The sequence below is a fragment of the Tenrec ecaudatus genome, chromosome 10, assembly GCF_050624435.1.
Source record: "Tenrec ecaudatus isolate mTenEca1 chromosome 10, mTenEca1.hap1, whole genome shotgun sequence".
NCBI lineage: Eukaryota > Metazoa > Chordata > Mammalia > Afrosoricida > Tenrecidae > Tenrec > Tenrec ecaudatus.
In genome coordinates this window covers 137,171,285-137,196,832 of record NC_134539.1, presented here as the reverse complement: position 1 = coordinate 137,196,832, position 25,548 = coordinate 137,171,285, and the positions used below count along the sequence as shown (strand labels likewise).

General features: G+C 58.3%; 2 protein-coding genes across 3 annotated transcripts; one reads left to right on the top strand and one right to left on the bottom strand.

Annotated features, from left to right (window-relative positions):
• Positions 1 to 869: 869 nt before the first annotated feature.
• Positions 870 to 9,599, bottom strand: FKBP10 (FKBP prolyl isomerase 10). Its single transcript, XM_075561813.1, has 10 exons — positions 9,265 to 9,599; positions 6,322 to 6,467; positions 5,151 to 5,340; positions 4,911 to 5,056; positions 4,381 to 4,570; positions 3,885 to 4,030; positions 3,019 to 3,211; positions 2,479 to 2,621; positions 2,124 to 2,287; positions 870 to 1,845 (listed from the first exon to the last, which is right to left on the bottom strand). Exons 1-10 carry the CDS (start codon positions 9,504 to 9,506, stop codon positions 1,660 to 1,662), a joined length of 1,746 nt encoding a protein of 581 aa, XP_075417928.1. The 5' UTR covers positions 9,507 to 9,599; the 3' UTR covers positions 870 to 1,659.
• A 724-nt stretch (positions 9,600 to 10,323) lies between these two features.
• On the top strand, positions 10,324 to 16,760 carry P3H4 (prolyl 3-hydroxylase family member 4 (inactive)). 2 transcript variants are annotated; one of them, XM_075561815.1, is made up of 8 exons: positions 10,324 to 11,112; positions 11,206 to 11,358; positions 11,475 to 11,646; positions 12,445 to 12,573; positions 14,476 to 14,648; positions 15,227 to 15,310; positions 15,970 to 16,114; positions 16,320 to 16,760. In XM_075561815.1, the coding sequence occupies exons 1-8, from the start codon at positions 10,651 to 10,653 to the stop codon at positions 16,340 to 16,342; spliced, it is 1,341 nt and encodes a 446-aa protein (XP_075417930.1). In that variant the 5' UTR covers positions 10,324 to 10,650; the 3' UTR covers positions 16,343 to 16,760. The 2 variants fall into 2 exon arrangements, with proteins under 2 accessions (XP_075417930.1, XP_075417929.1); XM_075561814.1 differs by having other exon boundaries at positions 10,326 to 11,112; positions 14,476 to 14,621.
• The last annotated feature ends 8,788 nt before the right edge of the window (positions 16,761 to 25,548 follow it).

Below are 25,548 nucleotides of genomic sequence, written 5' to 3'. Positions count from 1 at the left end.
GTTCCCCAGGGCCTGTGGTGTGCCGGCATGCTCTGGCCGCGCCGAGGACCTCAGGAGTTAGCTCACAGTTTGCAGATCGCTCAGAGAAGATGAGTAACTTGCCCACACACCGCAGCTAGGAGCTTACACCAGTGTACACATGGAGCGGTTGTGACCAAAGCCCTGGCCCGAGTCTTTCCTTGTGCCTCACATTACTTCCTCGGGGGCCAGCTGCCCTGTCCCGTCACCTAGGCCCTGAGGAGCTCTCGGACGCTTTGGGGAGTGTGGCCAAGCGCAGCAGTCCTGTCAGTGGCCCCCGGGAGAAACCCATGGTCAGTGTGAATCTAGCGCCACCATGCACCAGCCCCTGCCCGCTGTCCACGGCCAGTCTCATCATGGGAGGGTAGGGTGATCTCCTTGGCATTGGCCAGAATCCAGATGGGCACACCAAGGTGGACGGCGAGGCTGCAGCTGACTGACTGCTCCCCCAATCCAATGACCCTGGAAGTTTGAGCTCAGTGACTGGCAGGAAGGGGGGTGGCATGTGGCAGTGACCAGTGGCTGGTGGCCAGTGGCAGGCAGAGGTGGGGCCGTTGCATCAGAAACCACGGTGGAGAGCGTCCTTCAGCCTGGGCAGGTTGAGTTTGTGGTCAGGGACCTTGCCTTTCCCATTCAGCTGGGCCCTCAGGGGACAAGGATCATCTCTGTGCTGCCCCCCAGTCTCCGTTGAATCTCCCCATCCCACCCTCCACCCCCCTTCCCCACACCTGGGCTCCCTCCCCCAGGAGGCTGGGGGCAGGAAAGCTAGAGGAAAGAGGCCCGGGCCTGAGGCACCCTGCCTCCAGCCGCTACGGTCCACAGGGCGCACACACCACCGCAGTCCAAGGCCCTCGGTTTCATCTTTTATTTGACACCAAGGGGAAGGATTGGACTCCCACCCTCGGCCCCAAACAAGGCCCTCTTTCCAACTAATCCCAGCACAAAACCTAAGGGTGCGGCAGCCCTAAGACCCATCAAAGACGCCTGGTGGTGCAAGGGTTAAGCACAGCACAGCACCAGAAGGTTGGCGGTTCAAAGCTGCCAGCCGCTAGAAAAAGAGGGAATACTTACAGCCTGGGAGCCCTCAGTGAATGGAGGGGAAGGAAGACCCATTTGGGTGGGGTCCCGAGAGCCTTCCCTTGGAGGACCTTTTGAGAAAGGCACCGTCCTTTGAGGGAAGGCCACCCCAAACCCAGGCCTGGCCCCCAGCACTTTGGGCTGTCAGCCTTGCTGCACAAGGGGTGGGCAGGGGAACCTTCCCTAGGAACCAGTGAGTGCTGGGGGAGGGTGGCCCCCTGTCACCCGGGGGCGGGGGAGCTGCCAGAACAGATGGATGGGGGCAAAGGCAATGACAACAAGGTGTGATGAGAGAGAGAGAGAGGAGTCCCTGCAGTGTCTGGTGATGTGGGAGGGAGAGAGGGGCTAGCGATGCCCCAGCCAGTGCCCAGGCTGACCTTCTAACTCCAAGACTCCACAGGGAGTTTGGGGTTGGAGGAGGCATGAGGACTCGAGGTCTGTACTGTGGAGTGTCACCCAGGGCTCTAGGGAAACCAGTGTTGGCTGCTCCGTGAGCTGGGCCGGCAGGGGTGGGGTGACCGGCGGGGCTTCCTCTGAGACAGGCCCCAGCTGCCCACCCGTCCTTCAGAGCTCCTCATGAACCCGCTCCTGGTCCTCGTCTGACTTCAGCTTCAGCTCCTCGGCCGTGATCTTGCCGTCCAGGTTACGGTCCTGGTTCTGGAACATGTCCCCTATGGTTTTCTCAGGGTCCTGCCCGGGCATGAGGCGCCCCTTGCCCTCTTTCACTTGAGCCTTGATGAAGGTGGCAAACTGGGGGAGGGTAGAGGAAAGGGAGGCTGGGTGTAAGGAGGGCCCCCAGCTGGAGGCAGACACAGTTTCGTCCCTGACTGGGTGAGGACTTGTAAGAGGAGCTGGGGCTGGGGTCCTGGGTGGAGAGGGGTGGGACCAGGGCTGCACAGATGCCCAAGGACAAGACACGAAGGCACTAGGCTCAGCAGAGGGCAGGGATGGGGGACATGTGACTACTCCAGGGCCCAGTGCCAATGGGCCTCCTGGCAGGGGAATGTGTGACACAACACCTTACCCACCTCCTCAGGGGGCACCTCTCCATCCTTGTTGAGGTCCATGTCTTCAAACAGGTTGGCCGGCGGGTCTGCATGCCACACGAACAGGTAGCCTTCCGGGATGCCCTCCTCCCGGGATACCAGCTCCACCTCAAACAGGAGCACAGCACTGCCAGGGACTCCCCGGGCTGCGGGAGTTAGAAAACCGAGGAAGAGCGGTCCCTGCCTGCAGTCTGGTTCTCCCCGTGACCCTTGCCCCAATTCCCCACCTGGGGGCTGGAGCATGGGGTGCTGGTGTTCACAGACCATCCTGCAGGGCACCCTCCTGTCAGCCCCAAAGCCCAAGACCTGCGCCCATCGGACCTGTCTCCGCACTCACCTCCATTCTCCCCGTGAGCCAGGTGTGGGGGCACCACCAGCCGCCGCCTCTCGCCCACACACATGCCTTGCAGGCCCGTGTCCAGGCCTGTGATCACCTTGTTGGCCCCCAGCGTCGCCTCCTGGGGGGCTCCGTAGTCGTGGCTGCGGAGAAAGCAGTACCAGGTTGGTGCCAGCCTGGCCCGTCAGCTCACACTCCTCCCTCCCTCCCTTGCCGCCCCTCCCCCAGGAGCAAGTCCCCCTCCCTGTGAGTGTGCCACACACTCACGCACAGGAATGCCAGTTGCCTTTTGTTCCTGCCCTGCCGTGTGGCCTGTGGTCTCATGCCTGCTCTGCAAAACAGGGCCCAAGACCTCCCTCTCCCCACAGAGTAAAGAACTTGGCCTCCTGGGTGCCTCCCTGGCTCCTGGCTCCCTCACTTAGATGGGGAAGCAAGAGTCTGGATGCTCCACCAGAGTTGGGGCTGGCAGAAGCTGAAGGTGCTCCCAGAAAGGTGCCCCCCCGGGACCCCCCACTGGCCCCGGCCCTGCCCCAGACCCACGAGGAGAAGAGCTTGGTTCCGTCCAGCAGAGAGCAGTTGTAGTGGTATCGGACAAAGTCCCCCAGTTTGGATGTCTCATTGCAGGCCTCGGGGGCCGGGGACAGGGTCTGGATCTCCACTGGATCCGCAGGGTTGTGGAAGTCGATGACGTGGACGTCGAAGATCAGCACAGCAGAGCCAGGGATCTTGTCTCCTGGACCAGGACGAGGGGCGGGTCAGCTTGGGCCTCTAGGAAGAGCTGCCCAGGCTGGGAATGCTCCCCCGCCCGAGGTGAGATGTCTGTCCAGGGTCCATTCTAATCTATTTGGTAGGGGACAGGGTATTCCCATTTAGAGTCCTTCGACACTCTTCTTGCCAACCCAACCCCCCCAACCCCGGAACTGCAGGTCAGGACAGGAAAGGAGGCACCAAGCCCAGCTGGCTCCCCGATCCAGGTCCGGCTGCTGCCTGTGCTGCGCGGCCCCATCTGCTCCTCTGTCCAGAACCATCCCGGACCTGACCCAGGCGTCAGCCGCCCTCCCCGGGATCGGAACAAAACCCTGTTCTCAGTTGATTTTGACTCTCAGCAACCCAATCAGACCGCACAGCACTGCTCCCTTAGGTTTCCGAGCCTAAGTGCATGGGAACCGTTGGCCTCCTGTCCCCTGAGGAGAAGCTGGCGGGTTTGAACCGCTGACTTTGCCGTGACCAGCCCTCCTGTAGAAGGGGGAGGACTGGGGCACAGGAAGGGCTTCCCTGGAGAACACGGGGTCAGCAGCCCGATGGAGAACATATCTGCTCTTGGGAGGGAGGGGTGGCACAACCGGGATCCCACTGGTGGGGGGCCCGGGCAGTGAGCAGTGGCGGAGCCCAGGGGAGCACCCTACCAGTGCCGTTCTCCCCGTAGGCGAGGTGCGGGGGTATGGTGATCCTGCGGCGCTCCCCCATGCAGGACCCCTGCAGCCCCTGGTCCATCCCGGAGATGATGTAGCCCTGCCCCACATAGGTATTGTAGGTGTGGTTACGGGAGTAGCTGCAAGACATGGGTGTGACGGTCCAGAAGGGGTCAGCAGGGCCCCCCAGAAGGGCTGCCTGTGGTGACCCCAACTGCCCAAACCTAACCAGGGACTATGGGGTCAAGTTCAACTCCCGGCAACTCCAGGTGTGTACAGGAGAACTGGGCTCCACAGAGCTCTCCAAAGCCATGGCCCGCTGGCTAGGGATCACCAGGCCTTTCTTCTGAGGCACCTCGGGGTAGGTTACAAACAGCCAACCCTTCAGTTAGTAAAGAGGTTGACTGTTGGTGCCAGCTCCTGGCAGTGCCCTCCCTCCCGGCCTTGGCTTCTGTCTGCCTCTCCTGCTCCTCCTCAGGCCCCTCCTGACCTGGAATCAAAGAGGGTGCCGTCCATCAGTGAGCCATTGTAGTGATAACGCATGAAGTCCCCAGCCGCGGCTCTCCGGACACAGCCAGGGGGCTGCTCCAGCGTCTCCAGCTGGACTGTGTCCTTGGGGTTGTGGAGATCCACCAGCAGGACGTGGAAAACCAGTGAGGCCTGTGGTGGGATCACCGTTCCTAGGGGAGGGACGGGGCTTATGCTGTGCCACCAGGGAGCAAGGCAAAGCGGGCTCCTTCTCCACTCAGGGAGGTCCCCGCAGGCCCCGGGCTCCTGCTCCCCGGAGCCCTTTCCCTCCCAGGCCTCAGCGGCCCCGTTCTTACTCTCCAGGTGAGGCCTGAGATGAGGATGAGGGCTTTCCTCAGGCCGCTGCCAGTCCACAGGGAGTGCTTGTGAATCACTGGGGGCTACATTTCCCTCCCACCTGCCTTTTGTCTGGGTGCCCTTGTGCAGTACACAACCTGGACTACAGCATGGGGCAGCCCTGTGGTTCCCTCCTCAGGCCCCGCCCGCCCTCACCATAGCCTTTCTCGCCATAGGCCAGGAATGGGGGAATGGTAATCTTCCTTCTCTCTCCAGGACACATGCTCAGCAGTCCCTGATCCATGCCCTTGATCAGCCAGCCGGAGCCCACGTAGGTGTCGTAGGTGCCGCCCCTGCTGTAGCTGTGGAGGAGGCAGGGGTGCTGCTGCCGGGGATGGGTCGGGACGGGCAGGATGGGCACCCAGGCGCTGAACACCCCCGGCCCCCAGCCCTCACCTGGAGTCGAAGGCGGTGCCATCCAGCAGGGTGCCATTGTAGTGGTAGCGGACAAAGTCGCTGTCTTGGACCATACGGGGGCAGTGGGGCGGGCGCAGCAAGGTGCTCACCTGCACCGTGTCTGCCTTGTTCCACACATCCAGCAGGACCACGTCGAAGTAGAGGGTGGCGTCCGGGGGGATTAGGCCCGCTGTGGGGGCAGGCGGGGGTCACACCGCAGAGCCACGCTTTGCCTCCCCGCCCACCCAACAACGCCCCCCAAACCCAACCTGCTGCCTGTGAGTCAGTTCAGACTCACGGCAACCCAGGGGTCACAGAGAATGACTACACAGGGTTTCCTTAGCATCGTAGGGCAAGTAGATCACCAAACCTTTCTCCCGCCACACCGTAGTGTGTGTGTGTGTGTGTGTGTGTGTGTGTGTGTGTGTGTGTGTGTGTTGAACTGCCAACGGTCAAGTTAGCAGCCAATCACAAACCACTTGTGCCACCCTGCCAAGAAAAACAAGCCACACTGGCCGCTGTCAAGTCGATTCCGACCCAGAGCGTCCCCTGTCAGGCGGAGTAGAACAAGCAGGGTTTCTGGCGGCCTCACCTTGCTCCCGGGGCTCAGAGGACCAGGCGTGTGGGTAACAGTTTAGTACATCACCCACTGTGCTATCTACACTCCTGAGCCACCAAACATGAGCAAAGCACCTCACTGCCCTCCAGTGCATTCTGACTCATGGCGACCCTACAGGGCAGGACAGAACTGCCCCCGTGGGGTTCCACGACTGTGACTCTTTATGGGAGTACAGCGCCTCGTCTTTCTCCCACAGAGCAGCTGGTGGTTTTGAACTGCTGACCTTGCCATTAACAGACCGATGCATAACCGCTACACGTCACCAGGCCCTTCCCCTAGACATCCAGTCCATTCTGACTCCATAATAGAGCAGAGCGGCCTCGGGGTCAGAGGTCGTCAGTCCTTCCTGGAGCAGACCTCTTCATCTTTCTCCCACGGGGCAGCCAGTGGTTTTGAACTGCCAACCAGGCAAGAGACTTAGACTCTAGTCCCAGACCTGCCACTATTCATCAGGTGCCCCATTTCCTTGGGCAAGCCACTCCCCTTCTGTGAGTTCCAGTTTGCTGACAGGTCTCCTCCACCCATGCCCTGCGAGCCCCCAGCCCTGCTCACCCACGCCGATGCTGCCGTAGCCTAGGTGGGGGGGCACGATGAGCCGCCTCCGCTCGTTGACACACATGCCCATGAGGCCTCGGTCCATGCCGGTGATGAGGCGCCCCACGCCCACCACAATGGCCACCAACGTGCTTCTGTCATAGCTGACGGGAGGGGAGAGATGGGCTACAGTCACGGCAAGTCACACACACACACACACACACACACACATACACACGCCCTCCTCCTCCTCCTCCTCCCAGGTGTGCTTCCTCTCTTTGCATTTCCCTCCTAGGTCAGCCCAAGACCACCCCTCACCTCCTAAGAGGACCCGCTGCTAGAAAGATGAAGCCCGGGAGGCATGGCCTGCCTGCTGCTACTTGGCTCAGCAGAGCAGGGGAGCCTTGCAGGGGGAAGGGGACATTTAGTGAGCACTGACTCTGCCAGATTAAATGCCTTTGGCCCTCTCCATTTTATTTAGTCCTCTCTGTATGCTGTGGGCAGCGTGCAAGAAACACCGAAGACAGACATAAGTGCCTTGCCCAGGGCTGCACTGTGGTCTACTGCACAGCAGAGCCCAGGTTTTTCCAGGCTCTGGTTGATGCTCCAGGAAAGCAAGAAGCAGGGAGGGCTAGATGCAAGGGTGGGACAGCTTTTAAAAAATGTAACGGCCCATTCTAAAATTGCCATCGTTACCTCTTTAATTGTTCTGAATTTTCTGACATTGAGGCAGTGTGGGAGGTGTTTATTTTTATCCAGGGGAATCGTGGGTCACACACGTTTTTCCAAATGTCACACTGCACAAACCTAGACCCAGCTAGGCACTCAGCGTTCCACCAGGATCATCCCCCAATTCATCCCTACGTCTGATTCCAGAGATCAGGGGCTCTGCTCTGGCTGTGTGTACTTGTGGCTCTCACTGCCATCAAGTCGACTCCAACCCAACTCACAGTGACCCCACAGGACAGGGCAGAACTGCCCCTGTGGGTTTCTGAGACTGTAACTCTATAATATGTCATATAAAGTTTATAAGAAAGACTATAGAAAGCCTCGTCTTTCTCCCATGGAGTGGCTGGTGGCTTTGAACTGCTGACCTTTCAGTTAGTAGTGCAATTCATAACCACCACACCATCAGGGCTCCTCTGTACCCACGGCTCCTGGCTACTGAGCCCATTCCAACTCCTAGAGAGGCTCCCTGAGTCAGTTCTGACTCATAGTGCCCCTATAGGACAGAGGAGAATTCCCCCTGTGGGTTTCCAAAACAGCAACTTAACAGGAGCAGAAAGCTTTATCTTTCTTCCATGGAGCTGCTGATGGGTTCGAACCGCTGACTTTGCGGTGAGCAGCCCAATGCATAACTATAATGCCATCAGGGAGGGCCTCCACGCCTGTAACCTTGGCTGAAGCCGCCTGTGCTGTCCCGCTATCCTGCAGAGCAGCTGGTACTGTTCTTGGCTCCTGCCTAGACCTCACTTGGCTGCTGAGCTGGCTGCTGCCCGGAGCACTACACGGGGTTTTAAGAGTTAGCAAGCGTCCGGGCATAACGTTCCACCCAGAGTCGACTGCTGCCGGTGCTGCGTCGAGCTCCCGCTCATTCACTGTCTGGCGTTATTAATACTCACACTTCTCCCTATGTACATACAGGAAAGTCCACCCCGACAGCTGGAGCTTCCTTTTGCCTCTGTCAGATGGGACCTACAGTAATCCTTGCAGGATCCCCGTTCCTTTCCCTCAAGGTTAGGTTTGTGGGGTTCATTTAAGTTGTCACATGTGATACTTGGTGATCCATCCCCTTTGCTGTACAGAATCTACCAGAACCCACGTGTGGATGAGGTTGGGTAGTTTTCTATGGGGAAGATGGCATTCATCATCTTCATCCTTCGGATGAGGAGAGTGAGGCTGAAAGGGGCAGAATACTTGTCCACAATCCTTCAGTGAGGGTCTGAACCCCGGGTCCTGCCCTTTGTGATCTCATTCCCGATAGCCTGCTTGCCTCTAAAGTCAAGTCCACTGGCCTAGTTCCTATGAGCTAAGCCGTGGTTTGGGGACGGGTCTAAGAGGTGCCGACTGCCTTTGTGTGTCCTATGGGGTTGATTTGTGTGAGGGGAACCAGGGTGTACCCCTGAGGCTGGCGCACAGTTCTGTCTAGCCCACACCAACCCAAGTGGACTTGCTGGAGGGGACCAGAAGCCTGAGTAGCCCAGCGGTCTGTCCATCAAACCCAAGGTTAGCAAGATGGGCGGCACTGGCCTGGCCAAGCTAAGATGGAGGGAGGGGGGGCCGGGCAGGCTGTCTGCAGGACCAGAGGAAGCAATGAAACCCTCCAGAGGCCCCAGGGTGGCATGTCCAATCTTGTGACACGTAGACAGATGGCCCCTGCACCCAGCTCTGCCCTGCCTTCCAGATCCACCTTACCATCATAACACTCTCCCTTTGCCGGCTCAGACTGCCGAAAACCTCCACCACCACCACCACCACCACCACCCCTCCCAAAGTCCTCCCTTTCCCAAGGTGTGGAAAACTGGACAGGAAGCAGAAAGGAGCGGGAGGAGTGGAGAGCTCGGAGGGAGGGTCCCAAGATGAGGCCACCTGAGGGTTCTCATGCAACAGGCACCAAGGCGTTCCCCACAATCCTGCAGCAGAGCCCCCACCCCAGCCATGCCTTTAAACAAAGCCACTTCATGGGAGATTATCAAGTATTCTGGAATGTGTGAAAAAAGTGGGGTCCTTTGAGAGGTGAAGGTTTGTCTTGGGGTCAGGGTTTGTCTCTGGGGAGATCAGGAGCCCCCACCACACCCCAGGGTGCTGTGTTTGGTGTCAGGGGGGTCAAGGATTGAATACAAAGCACTTCAATGTAAGCATGCAGAGTTGAAAGAGGCAGGGGGCTGGTGCTGGGACCCAAGAGAGAGTGGCCAGGGGCTCAGGGAAGGGAAGGGGGAGTCTTCGAGGCCCAGCCATTACCTGGAATCGAATTTCTTGCCATCCTGGAAAGTGCCATTGTAGTGGTACCGCACGAAGTCCCCCATCTGCACCTCCCGGGGACAGGCCCTGGGGATGTGGTACCTCTCAATGACCACATCTTCCAGGGGACCCCCGGCAGGGCTGGCGCGGCCCAGCCCCCTCCCCACGTTGTGCAGCAGCAACAGTAACTGCAGCAGGGGGAGCCGGCGGGGCGGGTGGCTGCGCGGGCCCTCCAGGAACATGGTGCCTGGAACTGGGACCGCTGACAGTAGGGACGGGGGAGCGAGGGAGCCGCGGCCAGCCTCCTTCCCCTCTCCTTCCAGAGCTAGCTCCCCCCCTTCCTGCCAGTCCTCCCTCCCACCCCACCCTAGCCGGTCCACGTGGAATGGGGGCTGGGAACACTGAGCTGGCGGTGGGGAAGGGGGGGTGGCCAGAGTGGGCAAGGCCGAGAGTCGAAGTGCTCCACAAAGGATTCTGGTCTCTTTTCTCCACCCCAACCCGCGGCTTAGAGACCCGGGGCCGGCGCAGGAGAGAGGTTCAGGAAAGATGAGAAGTTGGAGCTAACTCCTAAAAAAGTTAAGAAGCAAACCAAACAAACAAACAAAACCCCAAACAAACAAAAACCCCAATACAAAACTTTCAGTGTCTCTCCGCGGAATCCCCCGGGTCCTAGAGCCGGACTGAAGTATCCCTTGCTTCGTTTGCTGGCACCCCCAAATCTAGACCTCGACAGATGGTCGGAATCAAAGCGACTGAGCCCAGGAGGTTGTGCGTGTGTGCTGTGTGTGTTGGGGGGGTTGTCTCAACGCTTCCCCCGCCCGCCCTGTTTTCCTCCAGGCCAGGCTTCTGGGGGCTGGGGACACAGTGATATTGGGGGGCAGGGGTAACCGAGGGTGCGCTGTTCCCTGACCTGGGCCTTGGGCACACTGAGGGGTGATCTTAGGCGGGAGGGCTGCAGATGGGGAGCGCGCGGGGAGCGGTGACCCGGTTTCTGGACCCGCAGCTTGCGGTGGCTGCGCAAGAGGACGTGGTAGCGTTCTGGGAGGGGTTTTCAGGGCTCACCATCCCTGGCGTGAAACGTTCTCCCGGGCCACCCACCCACTGGCCCTCTCTCCTGGGGGGCGCAAGACGCCCAGAATCAGGAGAGGAACGGGCCAACGTAGGGGTCCCAGGACACCAGTGGGCCCTCTGGAGAAGAAGGGGCAGGCAGCTCTGCGCCCCTCGGAGGACGTGACCGAGGCGACGACGCGTCACCCCCCACCCCACCCCACCCCACCCCGCAGCCCGGCCCCCGGCGGCGGCGCTAAGACCCAGCGGGCGCCGGGCCTGCGCGCACCGTGCGGCCGGCCGTGCTGGGCTCGGGAGCCCGCGGCGCGCGGCGCGGGCATGGGGTGGGCGGCGTGCGGGCTGCTGTGGCTGCTGCTGGGCAGCGCCGGGGCGCAGTACGAGAAGTACAGCTTCCGAGGCTTCCCGCCCGAGGACCTGATGCCGCTGGCCGCCGCCTACGGGCACGCGCTGGAGCAGTACGAGGGCGAGGGCTGGCGCGAGAGCGCGCGCTACCTGGAGGCGGCGCTGCGACTGCACCGGCTGCTGCGGGACAGCGAGGCCTTCTGCCACGCCGACTGCAGCGGCCCCGCGCCCGCCGACCCCGCGCCCGCCGGCCCCGCGCCCGGCCCGCCGTGGGCCCGCGAGCTGCGGCTCTTCGGCCTCGTCCTGGAGCGCGCGGCCTGCCTGCGGCGCTGCAAGCGGACGCTGCCCGCCTTCCAGGTGCCCTACCCGCCGCGACAGCTGCTGCGCGACTTCCAGAGCCGCCTGCCCTACCAGTACCTGCACTACGCGCTCTTCAAGGTGGGCGCCCCGGGCGGGCGCGGGGGGGCCCTGGGCGCGCCCCCTGTGCTCCCCGCCCTGCGGCCGCCTGGCCTCACCGCCCCCCACCCCCAGGCTAACCAGCTGGAGAAGGCGATGTCGGCGGCCTACACCTTCCTCCAGCGGAATCCGAAGCACGAGCTGACCACCAAATATCTCAACTATTACCGGGGGCTGCTGGACGCCACAGAGGAGCCGCTCACCGACCTGGAGGCCCAGCCCTACGAGGTGGGGAGAGGGGCCGGCCCACATGCCCTTCCTGCCCCCCTCCCACCTCCCTTCTTATAGAAGAGGCGGGCGGCGGGTGGAGGACCCCCTGACCCGCCCTGCTACCCCCTCCGTAGGCCGTGTTCCTCCGGGCTGTGAAACTCTACAACAGCGGGGACTTCCGCAGCAGCACCGAAGACATGGAGCGGGCCTTGGCGGAGTACCTGATGGTCTATGCCCGGTGTCTGGCCGGCTGCGAGGGGGCCCACGAGCAGGTGGACTTCAAAGATTTCTACCCAGCCATCGCAGGTATCCCTGTTCCCCTCCCTGACTTAGGACCCTCCGGAGGTGGCAATTCCCTAGAGCAGCGGGTTGTGGGTCGCAACCTCTTTGGGGGGGTCGAACGATCCTTTCAAAGGGGGCACCGATTCATAACAGTAGAAAAATGACAGTTATAAAGTAGCAAAGAAAATAATTTTATGGTGGGGGGGCGTCACCACCACATGAGAAACTGTATTAAAGGGTGGCAACATTATGAAGGTTGAGAACCACTGCCCTAGAGGGCCTGAGATCCCCTTCAGATACTAGTGGGGGGGTGAGTGTACTACTGGCAGGTGTAGCCCTCCTGTCACTAGGTGCAGAGGGCTATAGTAGGTGCACCCAATGGGTGACATCAGCACTAAGGGGCGTCAGAAGGGCCTAGGAAAGGGGACACTGGCAGGCCTTTTAGGCAGAAGGCAATGTGGGGGGACAGCAGCCTAGCCGGTGTGCAGAAGGCTGTTCACTTAGTGTGTCCAGCCTAAGTGGAGATGTAGACGCAGCCAGACGCAGACTCCTTAGCCCTGGGATCCTTCAGAGAGGCCTACCCTTGGCTTCTCTGGCCCAGCCTGAAACTCCCCCGTTCCCCCTGTCGGGAACTAGGAGCAGCATCACTTACTGTGTGCCAAGCCCTTTGTGGACAGCGTAGCATCTTATGGGCACAGCCCCTCTCCTGGACAAGACCACGGCAGCGGGCCTCAGGCGACAGGGCTGGTATCTGCAGGCACCCCCACCAGCAGGTTGAGTTGTTCAGCGAGCCGGCGCCTCACTGCTGCCTCCCACCCCCAGATCTCTTTGCAGAATCCCTGCAGTGCAAGGCGGACTGTGAGGCCAACTTGACCCCCAACGTGGGTGGTTTTTTCGTGGAAAAGTTCGTGGCCACCATGTATCACTACCTGCAATTCGCCTACTATAAGTGTGAGCTTCCCGGGTGGGCTTACACAGGGGGAGGGGAGGATCAGATGGGGGCGGGGCTTGTAGAGTTCCCAGGAAGGGTCCCTCAGGATGGAGAGAGGCTGAGTGCTGGATAAGAACCTTGGGGCAAAAAAAAAAAAAAAAAGAACCTTGGGGGCCTTGGGCAGGTGAGAGGCTTCTGGGTGGGGACTGAGAGCCCCCTGGGGGAGGATGAGAAGGTATGGCCATATCTGTTTGTCTCTCGATCAGTGCTCATGAGGGCAAGGGGCTGGCCCCCAATCACATGGCTAATAAAAAATAGCAGCCAGATTGAGGCCAAAACTGGTGTTCGGTGGGGGGGACCTCCTTACTGGAGGGAGAGCCTGGTGTCCACTGAGGGCTGGGCTGGGTCATCTCCAAGGTTCCTGGGAGTCTGAGAAGCCACAGTTCTGACCGAGGCTGGACTTGGAGTAGAGGGGCTGAGGACCAAGGGGCCAGGGACACCCTTCGAGGGTCAGATGGCAGAGAGGCTAGGGACCAGGCTTTCCGGGGCCATCCTTTCCAGTTGTCTGAGCTTGAATAGGCTGCCCAGCCTCTCTGGACCTCGGGCTTCTTCTCCGCAAGGCGGGTGATGATGACACAGGCAGACCTTGTATTGCACATCGCGACACGGCATTTTCATAAATTCAAGGTTTGTGGCGACCCTGCTTCGAGCAAGGCTGTCGACACCATTTCCCCAACAGCACATGCCCATGTCCTGGCTCTGTGGCACGTTTTTTGGTCATTCTCACGATAGTCCCGACTTTTTCATAATGTTGTGATGGGACACTGACCAACCTCCAGTGTGGCATGACTTTTATAAGCAAACATAGGAGCCCTGGTGGCACAATGGTTACTTATTGGGCTGCTCGCCACAAGGTCAGCAGTTCAAAACCACCAGCTGCTCCGAGGAAGAAAGACGGGCCTTTCTACTCCTGTAAAGAGTTAGTCCCATAAAAAATAATAATTTATAAATGATCAAGGTTCATGAGGGAGGGAGAGGGGGGAAGGAGGAGGGAACAAAATGAGGAGCTGATACCAAGGGCTCAAGTAGAAAGAAAATGTTTTGAGAATGATGAGGGCAACAAACGTACAAATGTGCTTCACACAATGGGTGTGTGTATGGATTGTGGTAAGAGCTGTACGAGGCCGCAACAAAATGATAAATAATAAAACATAGTGATAGTCTCAGGAACCCCAGGGGGGCATTATCTTCTCCCATAAGGTCGCTGTGCGTTGGCATTAGCTCGATGGCAGTGAGTTTGTGTTTATTTTAGAAAAAAAAATAGTGAAATGTGTGGGACGTGTTTTATTTTAGTATTTGCTAGATTGTGGTGGTCTGGAAGTGTACTCCCAGTATTTCCAGCGCTTGCCTGTAATAAGCCCCCTACCCCCCAGAAAACAAGGGCCATCGAATTGATTCCAAATCATAACGGCCCCTTGTAAAGAATGTAGATCTTTTTCTTTTTTTATAAATCATTTTATTGGGGCTCATACAACTCTTATCACAATCCATACATACATCAATTGAGTAAAGCACCCTTCTACATTCGTTGCCCTCGTCATTCTCAAGAATGTAGATCTTTATGGGAGCAGCCAAACTCAGCTTCTCCCTGGGAGTGGCTGTTGGGTTTGAACCTCCAACCTTAACAGCGACTAGCCCAATGCGCAACCTGCAGCACCAAGAGGCCTGCCGTGCCTCTAATAGTGAGTTTGAGATAAGTTACACAGGACCTGGCACGAGGCAGGTCCCGGTATCCGTGCATTGGCCTTATGCTTGGGTGGGGTGAGGAGCTCTGGACTGGACTGGGAGGTGGGTTAGGAGGGGTTGGCGGACTTGTCCCTGAATATGAAGGACACTCCTCTCCCACCCCGCCCTGCCTGCAGTAAACGACGTGCGTCAGGCTGCCCGCAGCGCCGCCAGCTATATGCTCTTCGACCCTGAGGACAGTGTCATGCAGCAGAACCTGGTGTACTACCGCTTCCACCGGGCGCGCTGGGCACTGCAGGAGCAGGACTTCGAGCCACGCGAGGTGGGCCCGCGGTCCGAGACAGTGCGGGCAAGTGGCCGAAGGGAGACTGTCGGTCCTTGGAAGGCCGGATAGGAAGAGGACAGAGCGTGGGCTGTAGCTGGAGCCAGTCCTGGGCTCAGATCTCTGCTCCACCGGCTGCGCGGCCCTCTTAGTGCACTGGCCCACTTGCGATCTGTGGCCTCATCTGTAAAAGGAGGGTTTCTATCCACTGCATTGCTGGCTCGGTGTCTGGGGCATGGGAGGGCTTCACTACCTACCCCGCCTCATCACTCCCACCTCGGGCCTTTTGAACTTCTTCCCCAGGGGCTCCCTAGCTGGACCAACCGAGACAACCCCCTGGAGTGGTAGGCTAGGCTGGCCATGTGGCGCCGTTCCCACTCTGTGTCCATGACAGGCAGTGAGGCACTCTTGCTCCCTGAGCCTCAAAATCCTCACCCCAGCACTCCCAGCAGCTGCAGTGATCTGACTAACATGTGGCCTGAACCCTGTTGCCTGCTCCTTGAGCTGGAATAGGGAACGGGACCCAGATTCCAGGGGCCCTGGCCACCCCTCCCGCCCTCCCATCCTGCGCTGGTCGGCCTCACCCTCATGCTCTGCTCTTCCAGGAAGCCGTGCGCTACCACAACCAGACAGCGGAGCTGCAGGAGCTGCTGGAGTTTGCGCACATGTACCTGCAGTCGGATGACGAGGTGCGTGGCCGCTGTCCTCCAGGACTGGGCCATGGGGGGAGGACACCTCTGACCTGTGCCCAAGCTGAGCCCCAAATCTGAACGCTGGTGAACGAATGAAGGGCTGGCTGAAGGAGGACTACGGCTCGGTGGTCAGCCAGTCAGGGTCTCCTCAAATGTGGGGTCAGAGCCTGCAAGGGGCAGTGCCCAGGCTCGGCGCCTCCCGGCAGGTCAGGTACCTCTCCGAACTTCGTCTCTTCATCTGGTGGGTCCTTCGTGCCCCTCCCCCTGCTGTGGAGGTGGGGCTTTGCCGGATCAGGAAGAGCCGAGTCCTTAGGGGTGCTCAGGGAGTGAGGGCCGTGGGGACTACTGTCATTTGTTGTCTGTTCTGTGACGGACACCGGGCTTGGGTCTGGTGGGCCAGGCAGAAAGGACAGCAGGAGGAGGACATCATCCTGGGGGGACAGATGGACTGGGGAATCGGGAGCACAGCAGCAGTATGCGGTACACGGAACAGCATTCTCTCTCCAGGGCGTTTATACCGAAAGGCTGGGCACTATTCATGCTCATCTGGTCTCTGCTGGCGGAGCCCATGCCTCAATGCGGGGTGGTGTGGTTTGGGCAAACTATCCAATCTCCTAATCTTCCTTGTGTTTCTCCCCCCATGGGGGTTCCTCTAGATGGAGCTGGAGGAGGCAGAAACTCCCATGGAAGCTGAGCCCCCCCCATCTGACTTCGAGTTTGAGGGGGAGGGGGACTACGAGGAGGGCATCTATGCTGACTGGTGGCAGGAGCCAGATGCCAAGGGTGACGAGGCTGAGGCTGGTGAGTGACCTGGGTCCTGGTGGAGGGCGCAGGGGTTGGCCAGGACTGGGGCTCCCCTCTTCAGGCTGCTGTGTAGTCAGTGCTCGGACCCTCCTTGGGTCCTGGAGCTGGATCCTGCATCCTGGGGAGTCTCCCAAAGGCAGCGCCCCAACACCTGTGGGCGTGGTTAGAGACGCATCCCAACTACGCTCTTTCTCCTTTCCAGAGCTGGAGCCCGAGCCGGCCTGAGCGGGCCAGGCCACCAGTACACTGCTCGGAGATGGGAATGCCTGAGTCCAACGGTGCCACCCAACCCCTGCCAAGACTGGGCCGCAGCGGGAACTATTTATTAAACCCTTAGACTGGACAGAGCCCACTGCTCCTCTCCTCCCGTGTGGACGGCCTCCAGGCCCCATCGGCTTCCAGTAGGGTGGTGGTGCTGCAGGCTGGCAGGGGGGCTAGTAGGGCCACCTGCCTCTGGCTGGCCCCCCTCTCCCCACCCAGGAGTCACTTGGAGGAGAAGGTTCTAACACCTGGTTGGCATCTCAGTCCAAATTGCAGAGACATCCTTGGGCCTCGGGGGTCTCGGAAGAGCACCGGACCAGGGATCCAGAGGTTCCTGGCGTACTAGGCAGGGGTGCTCAATAAATAGGTGTTTGTGACTGAAGTGCACTGTGTGGGTCCAGTCTCCAGGCAGAGTTGTGGACGTGTGTGTGCATGCGCGTACGTGTGTGTGTGCCCCCAACACCCCCAACCCCTCGCCACGGCGTTTTCCTTGATGACCGACTCTCGGGTGGGGGGGCCACCATTTCCTGCGGCCCTCTGCACTCGGGGTGAATGGTGAGGGGAAGCAGGCCGCTTATAATATCAGATGCCCCCGCTAGGGGGCGTGTGGACCCGGTTCAAGGAACTGGTGAATCCAGAATTTTAAGCTGGGCTGGGCTGGGCTGTATTTTCCCCTGGTCAGCAGGCTTCCCTAGGGGACATGGGGGGTGAGCCAAGGCCATCTCCTTCCAGGGCGTTGACACTGGGTTCCCAAGATCCACCCCCCTCCTGCCACAGTCCAGTGGCCAGAGGAACCTTGGGGAGAGGGTCTAATTACTCAGGGCCTCTTGGAGAGCAATGGGCTGTGGTCGGATCCTTCTCTTCCAGAGTCCAGAGGAGGGTGGGGTCCTGACTGACCAGCACCCCTTCTCCTTGGCTTGACTATACTTGAGAGACAGATGAGGGACCCAGAGGCTCCTCTGGGCCCAGTCACACTGGCAGACCCGCCACCTCCCACAGCTTGCTGTACACCCCTGCCATTTATCCCTGAAGCCTGGAGCACTTCCTCTTCCTGAAAGGTGGCAGTTCTCACTGGCTACAGCCTCATCCCTCCTCCCACCAGAAGGCTGGCTGTGTCGGCCTGAGCCCTGCCCACCTCTGTCCAGGACTCCCAACCCCACCCTAAGGCCCGCCTTGGCCCTTTGGGCAGGTTGAAGGCTAGGAGTCCCTGAGTCAGGCTGGGTCAAGGCTGGGGGTGCAGGTGACCTCACACTCTCTGGGTTCCCAGAGGCTGGTAGGCCAGGGACAGAGCAAGGTTTGGGAGCAGAGCGTCTCCCAGCAGCTGGGGAGGCGCTGCCCCACCCTGCCCCTTTCAAGCTGCTGTGTTGTCAGCTTCTGGGAGGCCCTCCCCCGTTTCTGGGAGGGGCCACCGCCCAAGTTGGCCCCGCAGAGGGTGGGGTGCAGGGATGTGCTGGAGCGTGTGCCTGGTGTGAGCACAAACTTTGGAATCTGGACGGCTAGGTGTGGGTCTGAGTGTGTGTGTGTGTGTGTGTGTGTGTGTGTGTGTGTGTGTGTGTAGCCAATGCAAACACACAGGGAAGCAGGCCCTCTGGATGTGTACCTCAGTGCAGACGCCTGGGTATTGTGTGAGAGTGTGTGCGCCCCTTTGGGGCGGCGTTTCTGTAGGGGTTACTCTGTCATTCAGCTGAAGTCTGTGTGGGGAGAGGGAGGGGCCGCCTCTCCAGGCGCCTTTGAGCGGCCCCTCCCAACCAGGTGAGCCTTCCTCAGTGCCTCCCAGGGAGCCGCCAGCCCCTCCCTGATGCCAGCGTCTCTCCACTGCCCAGCCGGCTCCCCGAAACCGGTGAGACCGAGCCCCGGCGTGGGCCCTGTGGGGCCCTCAGGCCCAGTTCTCGCAACCTGTCCCAGCCCAGTCTCAGCCCCTGCTCCCCATCTGCCTCTCTGGTTCCACCTCCTGATCTGGTCCTCCACCTCAGCCACCCAGTACCTCCTCAGCACCAGCCTCTGTAGGCCGGACAGAAGGTTAGAGGTGGCCAGAGGGCACTAGGGATGGGCCCGAGGCAGCAAGGGCAGCCTCTCAGAGTGGCTCCACAGCAGGGTCCTGGCCCCAAAGCACCCCCCCCTCTGTCTCCTGGGAGCACATGGGGACTAAGCTGGTCACAGCAGGCCACAACCCCACCACCACCACACTGGCTCCTTCACAGACAGCAGGGTGGAGCCTCCCCGCATGTTCTGCCTCCTCCATCTGACATGATCAGCCCAAATCCTTCTCTTGTTCACTTGCCTGACCCTCGCCCCCTCCCAAGACCTAAGCCGAGTGCCATGTGGACCCCACAGAGCTGTGAGTATACCCCGTGTGTTAGTCTGGATACATTAGAGAAACAAATCCACAGAAAGTCATATGTATATAGGAGAGAGTTTTATATAAAGGGCAAGTGCATTCAGAAAGCACCCAAAGCCAGTGCTGTCCAAACCCATAAGTCTAACATTAACCCATATGTCCGACACCAATCCACAAAGTCCTCCTCCATCTCACAAAACACACGCAATGACGCCGACTGCGGAAGGAAAGCCAAATCAGTTAGCGTGTAAGCATCTTAGTGCTGGCAGGGGTCTCCACACAGCTGCTCCAGCACCCAGGGCTGCATCTGAGTAAGTTCATCTGACTTCTCCTCGGGGATGTCTTGCAGGAAGTGAGCCTTGTCAGCTGAAGCAGGGAACTGGCTAAGGCAGCTGCACCCTGGTCCGACCATCAAAAGCAAGAGACCCGAGAACTAGAAAGACGAGGCTCACCGAGCCATTTATCCCTCCACCCTTCAATTACCCCCACATGTGTTTATCGGCCAGGTTGGCACAAAAACTTTAACTATCTAACCATTATACAAAATAAGTCTATTTGGGCTTAAAAAGCCAGAAAAGTGGGTGAAGGATCAGTGAAGGGTGACATTAGTCAGTGTAAGACATGAAAAAAAAAAAGAGTTATCAAGGGTTCATGAGGGAGGGTGGGGAAGGGAGGAAAAAAAATAAACGAGGAGCTGATACCAAGGGTTCAAGCAGAAAGTAAATGTTTTGAGAATGATGATGGCAACATATGTACAAATGTGCCTGACACAATGGATGGATGGGGTATAGTAAGAGCTGTACGAACCCCCAATAAAATGATTTTAAAAAAAGAGTGGATTGAGTACCATCCTCGGGCCAGGTGCTCTACCCGGTCTTGATACCGGCCTAATAGCCATGTAGCCCAGCCGTCTGGTCTGTTCCCTCATTACAGGCGAGTCTGAGCAAGGAGAAGCAACTTGGCCAGGGGCCCCAAGGTGCTTAGTGGCCGAGCTGGGTGTGAGTCCTGCCCTCCCTCTTTGCTGCTGCTTCTGCAGGGACAGAAGGCCCTGTCCTCCAGGCTCTTGTCTACACTGTCTGTCAGCCAGGCCCCAGGGAGGAAGAGGAGGGCTTATACAGAGACAAAGCCCCCAGCGCCACCCCCACCTGGGAGGCCAGAAGTTGGAAGGAAGGAAGGAAGAGGGGGTGATGTGGGTGGGGCATGTGCCCCCCCACCGCCAGGCTGGATGCCAGAATCCGACCCCCCCAGCCATTGTTCATTCCCTGAGATTGGACCGGAAGTTAGGAAGTCTGAGACAGGCTGGCTGGGGTCACTTCATCCAGTCCCTCCCTGGATCCTGAGAGCTGGTAGCCAAGATAAGGGAAAGTCCCACAGACTCCCCCAAGTCCCACTGAATCCCAAAGGCAGGCATTCTCCGCTTGGGTCTGGGAAGGAGTTCTTGAGGTTTTTGCTGTGGGGTAGGCTCCTTGACTCAGAGAGAATTGAGTCTTCCCCGGGGACTGAGTGGGCCTTCATGTTGGAGTGGCCAGCAGCTTGGCCTGACTGGCCACATCCTAGCAAGCCCCGAGCCTGCGCCCCTACTGCTTCCCCATGCCATGCTAGCCCTGCACCCAGCCTGCCCTTGTCACTTCTCCAAGGGCAGCCCTGCCAGATGGCCCCAATTTCACCGATGGGGAAACTGAGGCGGGGTTGGGCCCCTGCCCTAAGGCCAGGGCTCACCCTAAACTCACTGGCACAGCCCTGCCCTGCTCTCTTCCCCTCATCAAGCTGTGAGATGGCACAGGGATTAGGTCACAGCATGCTGGGGGCAGGGGTGGCCCAGGCTCTGAATGCCATGTGACCTGTGGCCAGATCACCGCATAATCACCAGCCGCCTGGGTCCCAGGTGGCGCCAGGTCCCTGGACAGCAGCTCTTCTGTCCCCTCAACAGCCTGTAGGGTAGGAGTGCCTCTCGCACCATGACTCAGGGGGGGAAACTGAGGTAAGGGGGCAGGTGTACCGACTTGTTAGCCTGCCTTCCCACACACAGGGACCCGACCCTTTGACTCAGTGTTTGGACTCACGAAGGAAGGTCACCCACCAAGCAGCAGGTGGACGACAGTCCTGCTCTGGACTACCCTTTCCTGCTTCCTTTGAGGCGAAAAGTCCCCACTTTCTGTTCTTAAGGAAAGTCAGGATAGCCAAGCCTGCTGCCCATTTGGCTGAATCCTGGTGGCCTCCCAGAAGGAGGAGGCTCTGTTCCCTGGCCCAGTGGGCCTGTGGGGAGCAGAGCACCCTTTGAACTCTGGGGCTTCTCAGCGCTAAAAGCTGTCCCATGTAAACGCTTTTATGTTCTCCCAAAGGAGGTTTACACACACGCACACACACACAGACTGGAGTAGGCTGAAGTCAGAAAATGCTTATCGAATGACTTTGACCTTTCGAATAATTATGGTGATAACCCATTTAAAAAAATGCACTAGTAACTGCCAACAGGGAAACGTCCCTGGCCTCCGGAGCTGAAGCATCCTCTCACTTCATCCCCACTTCGGAGGGGGCCGCCTCCTCTCCGACACCCCTTACCGACAGCCCGGACCCTGCGCCTCGCCCGCACTCCTCCATCAATTATCCATGGGCTGGAAGTTGCCCGCTGCTTCAACAGGAGGTGCTGATGAAATATTCAAGGACCTCAACTCTCGATTCCCAGGCGATGGCGGGATGGGGCTGGGGAAGATGGGACTCCTGTACCAGGCCTGGAGAGGGTCGGAGGGGGGGGGGGTGGCGGTTGGGATCCAGCCTCTAAGTCTAGGCAGGTGGGCAGGGAGGAGGTCTCTTTGCATAATTGATTACTGTGGTTCTGGTGGTGCCATTCCCACATTGGCACAAAGGAAGTGAGGCTGAGTTATTAGTGTTTCCTGAGAGGGTCCCTGAGGCCTGGTGGTTACGAGGTGGGTTGCTAACGCAAAGATCAGCCGCTCCAAGCCACCAGCCACTTAGTGGAGGATTGATGGGGCTTTCTATTCCTGTAAAGAGTCACAGTCGTGGAAATCCAGAGGGGCAGTTAGATCGCACAGGGTCTCTGTGAGTTAGGGTTCCAGTCGGCGTGATGGCGGTGAGGTTTCCTTGGGGTGGGGGCGGGTCTAGACTTCCCATCTCCTGCCTACTTTGTGCACAACTGGACCTCGTCGCTTTGCCCACCACCCCCTAGCAGGTTGGGGTTGCAAGGGAGGGGTGGACTGGTAGACCTGGATCACAGGCCCAAGGCTCCCCAGCCTGGAATATGAGTAAGCCTGGGTGTGCCCGGCCCTGACTCAGGCCTTCGTTTCCCACTTAGCCAGAGAAGGGGGTCTCTGAGTAGACTATCTCTTTTTCCCAAGCGTTCTCCGCAGGTGGAGAGAAGCCCCTGTCCGTGTCCCTGTGGCATGTGTGACAGGGGAATGCGGAGGACACCTGTTAGCACAGGCATCTCTCCTGGCTTGCTGGAAGAGGGAGAGGCAGGCAGGCTGCCAGAGAGGGCTGGGGCCCCAGCTGCATCAGCCAGTAAGTGGAGGCGCCCAGGCCAGGAGCAGGAAAGGAGATGACTCAGGTGGTGAAGTCTTACCCAGCCCCCACTTTCTCCAGAGAGTCAGGGACACCTACCATCAGAACTCAACCAAGAGCTTGCAGTCAGCCCAGCTGGACCCCTAAAGTCCTGGGGTTATACTTGGCACCCGAGGTGGGCCGTAGGGATGGGAGCAACTGGGGACAGACCTCTGCTGAGACCTCCTGCAGTCACCCCACCCCCCACCATACACACTGGCCCCTCACTGTGCTATTTCTGGCCCATCTATCTCTGTTTGCATGTCTCCCTGTTCCCCTTGGACGTTCCATCCCCACCCACACTCTCTGCAGGGAAGTGTTGCTGGAACTCTCTCTGCAATTAAGGGCCCTCCCTGGGCAGGCTGGGCACCTGCCCACAGAACCAGGCGTGGGCAGCCTCTGGCCTCCAAGCACCTTCCCTGGACAAAGGGCATCAGCAAGGCAGCATCCCGCTTCCCCCCGCCAGTCTTACACTGTCCTTTCCTGTTTCTGGCTCCAGGAACTGCCTTGACCCACTCCAGAGAGGAGAGTTAGGGTGTCGGGGGTGCGTCCTCTCGGCTGGCCCTGAAAGGGTGACCATGAGGAAGCCAGTGGGCAGGAGCTAGAGGACAAGCAGATACCATCCGTCCAAACATTCCTGCTCTGAGTCAAGCAAGCAGCTGTGCTAAATGGGCCGGGTCTGCGCAGCTGGGCCTCCTCCCACCCCCACCCCCAAGGACTGCAAAGGTCAGATTGGCTGTGGAGAATATTCATGCTCCTTTCTCAGAATGTGGCAGCCCCCAGGAGAACTGCTCCCCCTGCCCCCCAGCCCACCTCTCCTTCCCTTTGTCCCCTCCCCAGGGGGGCCTCCTGCAGATGCTGAAGGTAAACAGTTCAGCTGACACATGCCTGCTCTGTCCAACTCCCCCTCCAGACTGACTACTGTCCTCATCACCTCTCTGGCTTGAGTGTGGCCAAACCTGCTATGATGTTGCTGTCGCTCTCAGAGGAAGGGCCAGGTGAGGAGGCCACAGACCCTGAGGTCCCGAGAGTCAGTCTGGGAAAGAATGCCAGAGGTCTGGGACACACACCTTGTGGTCAGCGGGAGAGGTGTGAGTGCTGGGTGGGCCTGGCCCTTTGCCCTGCGGTGAAAGCAGGAGCAGGACAGGCGGCGCCCTCTTCCTGGACTGAGGGTGGGTCTACTCCTGGCTCTGGCTTTTTGTACTACTTTTGAGTCAACATCTGTGGCCCAGGGACCTGCTCACTTCTTCTTCTGTGGGAAAGACAGGGGAGGTTAATTCCATGTGATGAAGGGGTGCCGTTACCAGCCCGAGGAGTCCCTGGGGGCTGACTGTGTGCCCCTGTGAACGGAAAGGCCGGCTGTTCCAGTTCATTGAGACGTACTTCAGAAGAAAGGCCTGGCAATCTTCTGTTGAAGAAATTTTAACCATTGAAAGATGCCATGGAAAACTTATGACCCAGGATGAACAAACACCATTAAAAAATAAATACAAAAAATAATAAATACAATAAATAACTACAAAGCAAGGCCATTCGCTTCCAGACTTTAAAACCTATTAGGTAGTCATCGTAATTAAAGCAGTCTGGTACAGGTACAACCATAGACACGAAGACTGATGGATTAGAACTGAGAACCCAGAAATACAAGTGAGTACCGACAGACATCTGATCTTCGATAAAGAACTAAAATCCCCAAAGTGAGGAAGAGAGCCTTTTCCATAAATGGTGCTGGGAAATTGGATCTCCACATGAAAAAGAATGAAATAAGACCCACCCCTCACACCATTCACCAGAACGAACTCAAGATGGATCAGAGACCTAAATACAAAACACACAACCAGAAAACCCATCAATGAAAAAATAGGGACAAATATAAGGGCCCTCATACAAGGCATAAACGCACTATCAAACATAATGAGAAACAGTCACACTCAAGAAGAGAAATACAGGGCTGGGCCTTCAGAGAACACAACCCTTGTGCACATCATGAGATTTCATCTTCAGAGTTCAAAGAGATCCGGCAGCTTGGGGGGAGGAGGAGAATCTTGCAGTGATGTACCATAAAAGGACTGCTTTCAAAAATCTATAGAAAACTACAACAGCTTAATAAGAAAAATACAAATAACTCGGTCGAAAGGTAGACAAAAGGCACTAACAGGCAATTGACTAAAGATGACATGCAGGCAGCCAACATCAAGTTCACGAGCCATCCGAGAAAGACAAAAAAACCAATGAGGTGCCACCTCACCACTGACACTCTTGGCAAACATTTCTTAAAAAGCTCACAGAAAATCCCAAGTGCCGGAAAGGCTGTGGAGAGATCAGAACACTCCTCCGCGGCCGGCAGGATGGTGGAATTGTGCAGGCACCGTGGAAATCTGGAGCAAATACAAAGTCAAATAAGACCTTATGAGCCTAAGATCTCTCGGTGGGGCGCACACCAGAGGGACAGGGACGGAGTACAGAAGAGAGGGAGGGCCAGATGCCCACCCATGTGCCCCACAGCAGTCTCTGTCACAGCAGAAAAGGTGAGAACCGTCAGGACTCTGACTGCAGAGGCTCAGACAGACAAACGCGGCTCCATTCCCACAATGCCTCTGAGGCTACCTGAACAAGCACGGCAGCCCGTGGGACCCCTCAAGACCGGGGCAACCTTAGAGGAAGGACCCTGTGCTCCGCAGTTAGCCAACCTCGTAAGGACAAATATTGAATGACGCCATTAGGATACGCGAAAAGAAAGAAGAAAATTGGTCTTACTTTAAAGACAAAGAAAAGGCCGGGGGTGGGAGGGGGGCGCGGACAGAGAAGGGAGAAGAAAGGAGGGAGGGAAGGGGGGTGAGAAAAGAAGTAGCAGGAAAAGAACCACCTCTGGGGGGCTGGGAGGGGTTGGTGGTTAATGGGACACTGTTACTGATTCGATTTGATGGGCTGGTCGGGGCAACGACATGTAATATGTCCTTCTTTGGAAGTCGTCTATTCCACAACAAAAGGGGAAACATAAGATATCCATAAATAAATAAAAACAAAAATGAGATAAAGTTACAATTTTAAAAGGAAGAGCGAAGGGTCACAGCCTCAGAAACCCTCCCGGTTCCCTCCCCGGCCTCCCCGCCCCCCCTCTTTGATCCAAACACTGGAGTGTTGCAGCAGGAGGAAAAACCCAACTGAAGCGGACTTGCGCTCTTTTATGACAAGCTGGTTTCAGACAAGAAAGATCCGGTACAGCAGAGCTCCAATCGGTCACGGGGAGCTCAACGCCACCCCAACGGGGTCA

Coding starts and splice junctions, on each gene's coding strand:
- P3H4 (XM_075561815.1), top strand. CDS start 10,651: ATGGGGTGGGCGGCGTGCGGGCTGCTGTGGCTGCTGCTGGGCAGCGCC. Junction 11,359..11,474: donor TGGAGGCCCAGCCCTACGAG/GTGGGGAGAGGG, acceptor CCCCCTCCGTAG/GCCGTGTTCCTCCGGGCTGT. Junction 16,115..16,319: donor GGGTGACGAGGCTGAGGCTG/GTGAGTGACCTG, acceptor TCTCCTTTCCAG/AGCTGGAGCCCGAGCCGGCC.
- FKBP10 (XM_075561813.1), bottom strand. CDS start 9,506: ATGTTCCTGGAGGGCCCGCGCAGCCACCCGCCCCGCCGGCTCCCCCTG. Junction 5,057..5,150: donor GGCACCGCCTTCGACTCCAG/GTGAGGGCTGGG, acceptor CCTCCTCCACAG/CTACAGCAGGGGCGGCACCT. Junction 4,031..4,380: donor GGCACCCTCTTTGATTCCAG/GTCAGGAGGGGC, acceptor CATGTCTTGCAG/CTACTCCCGTAACCACACCT.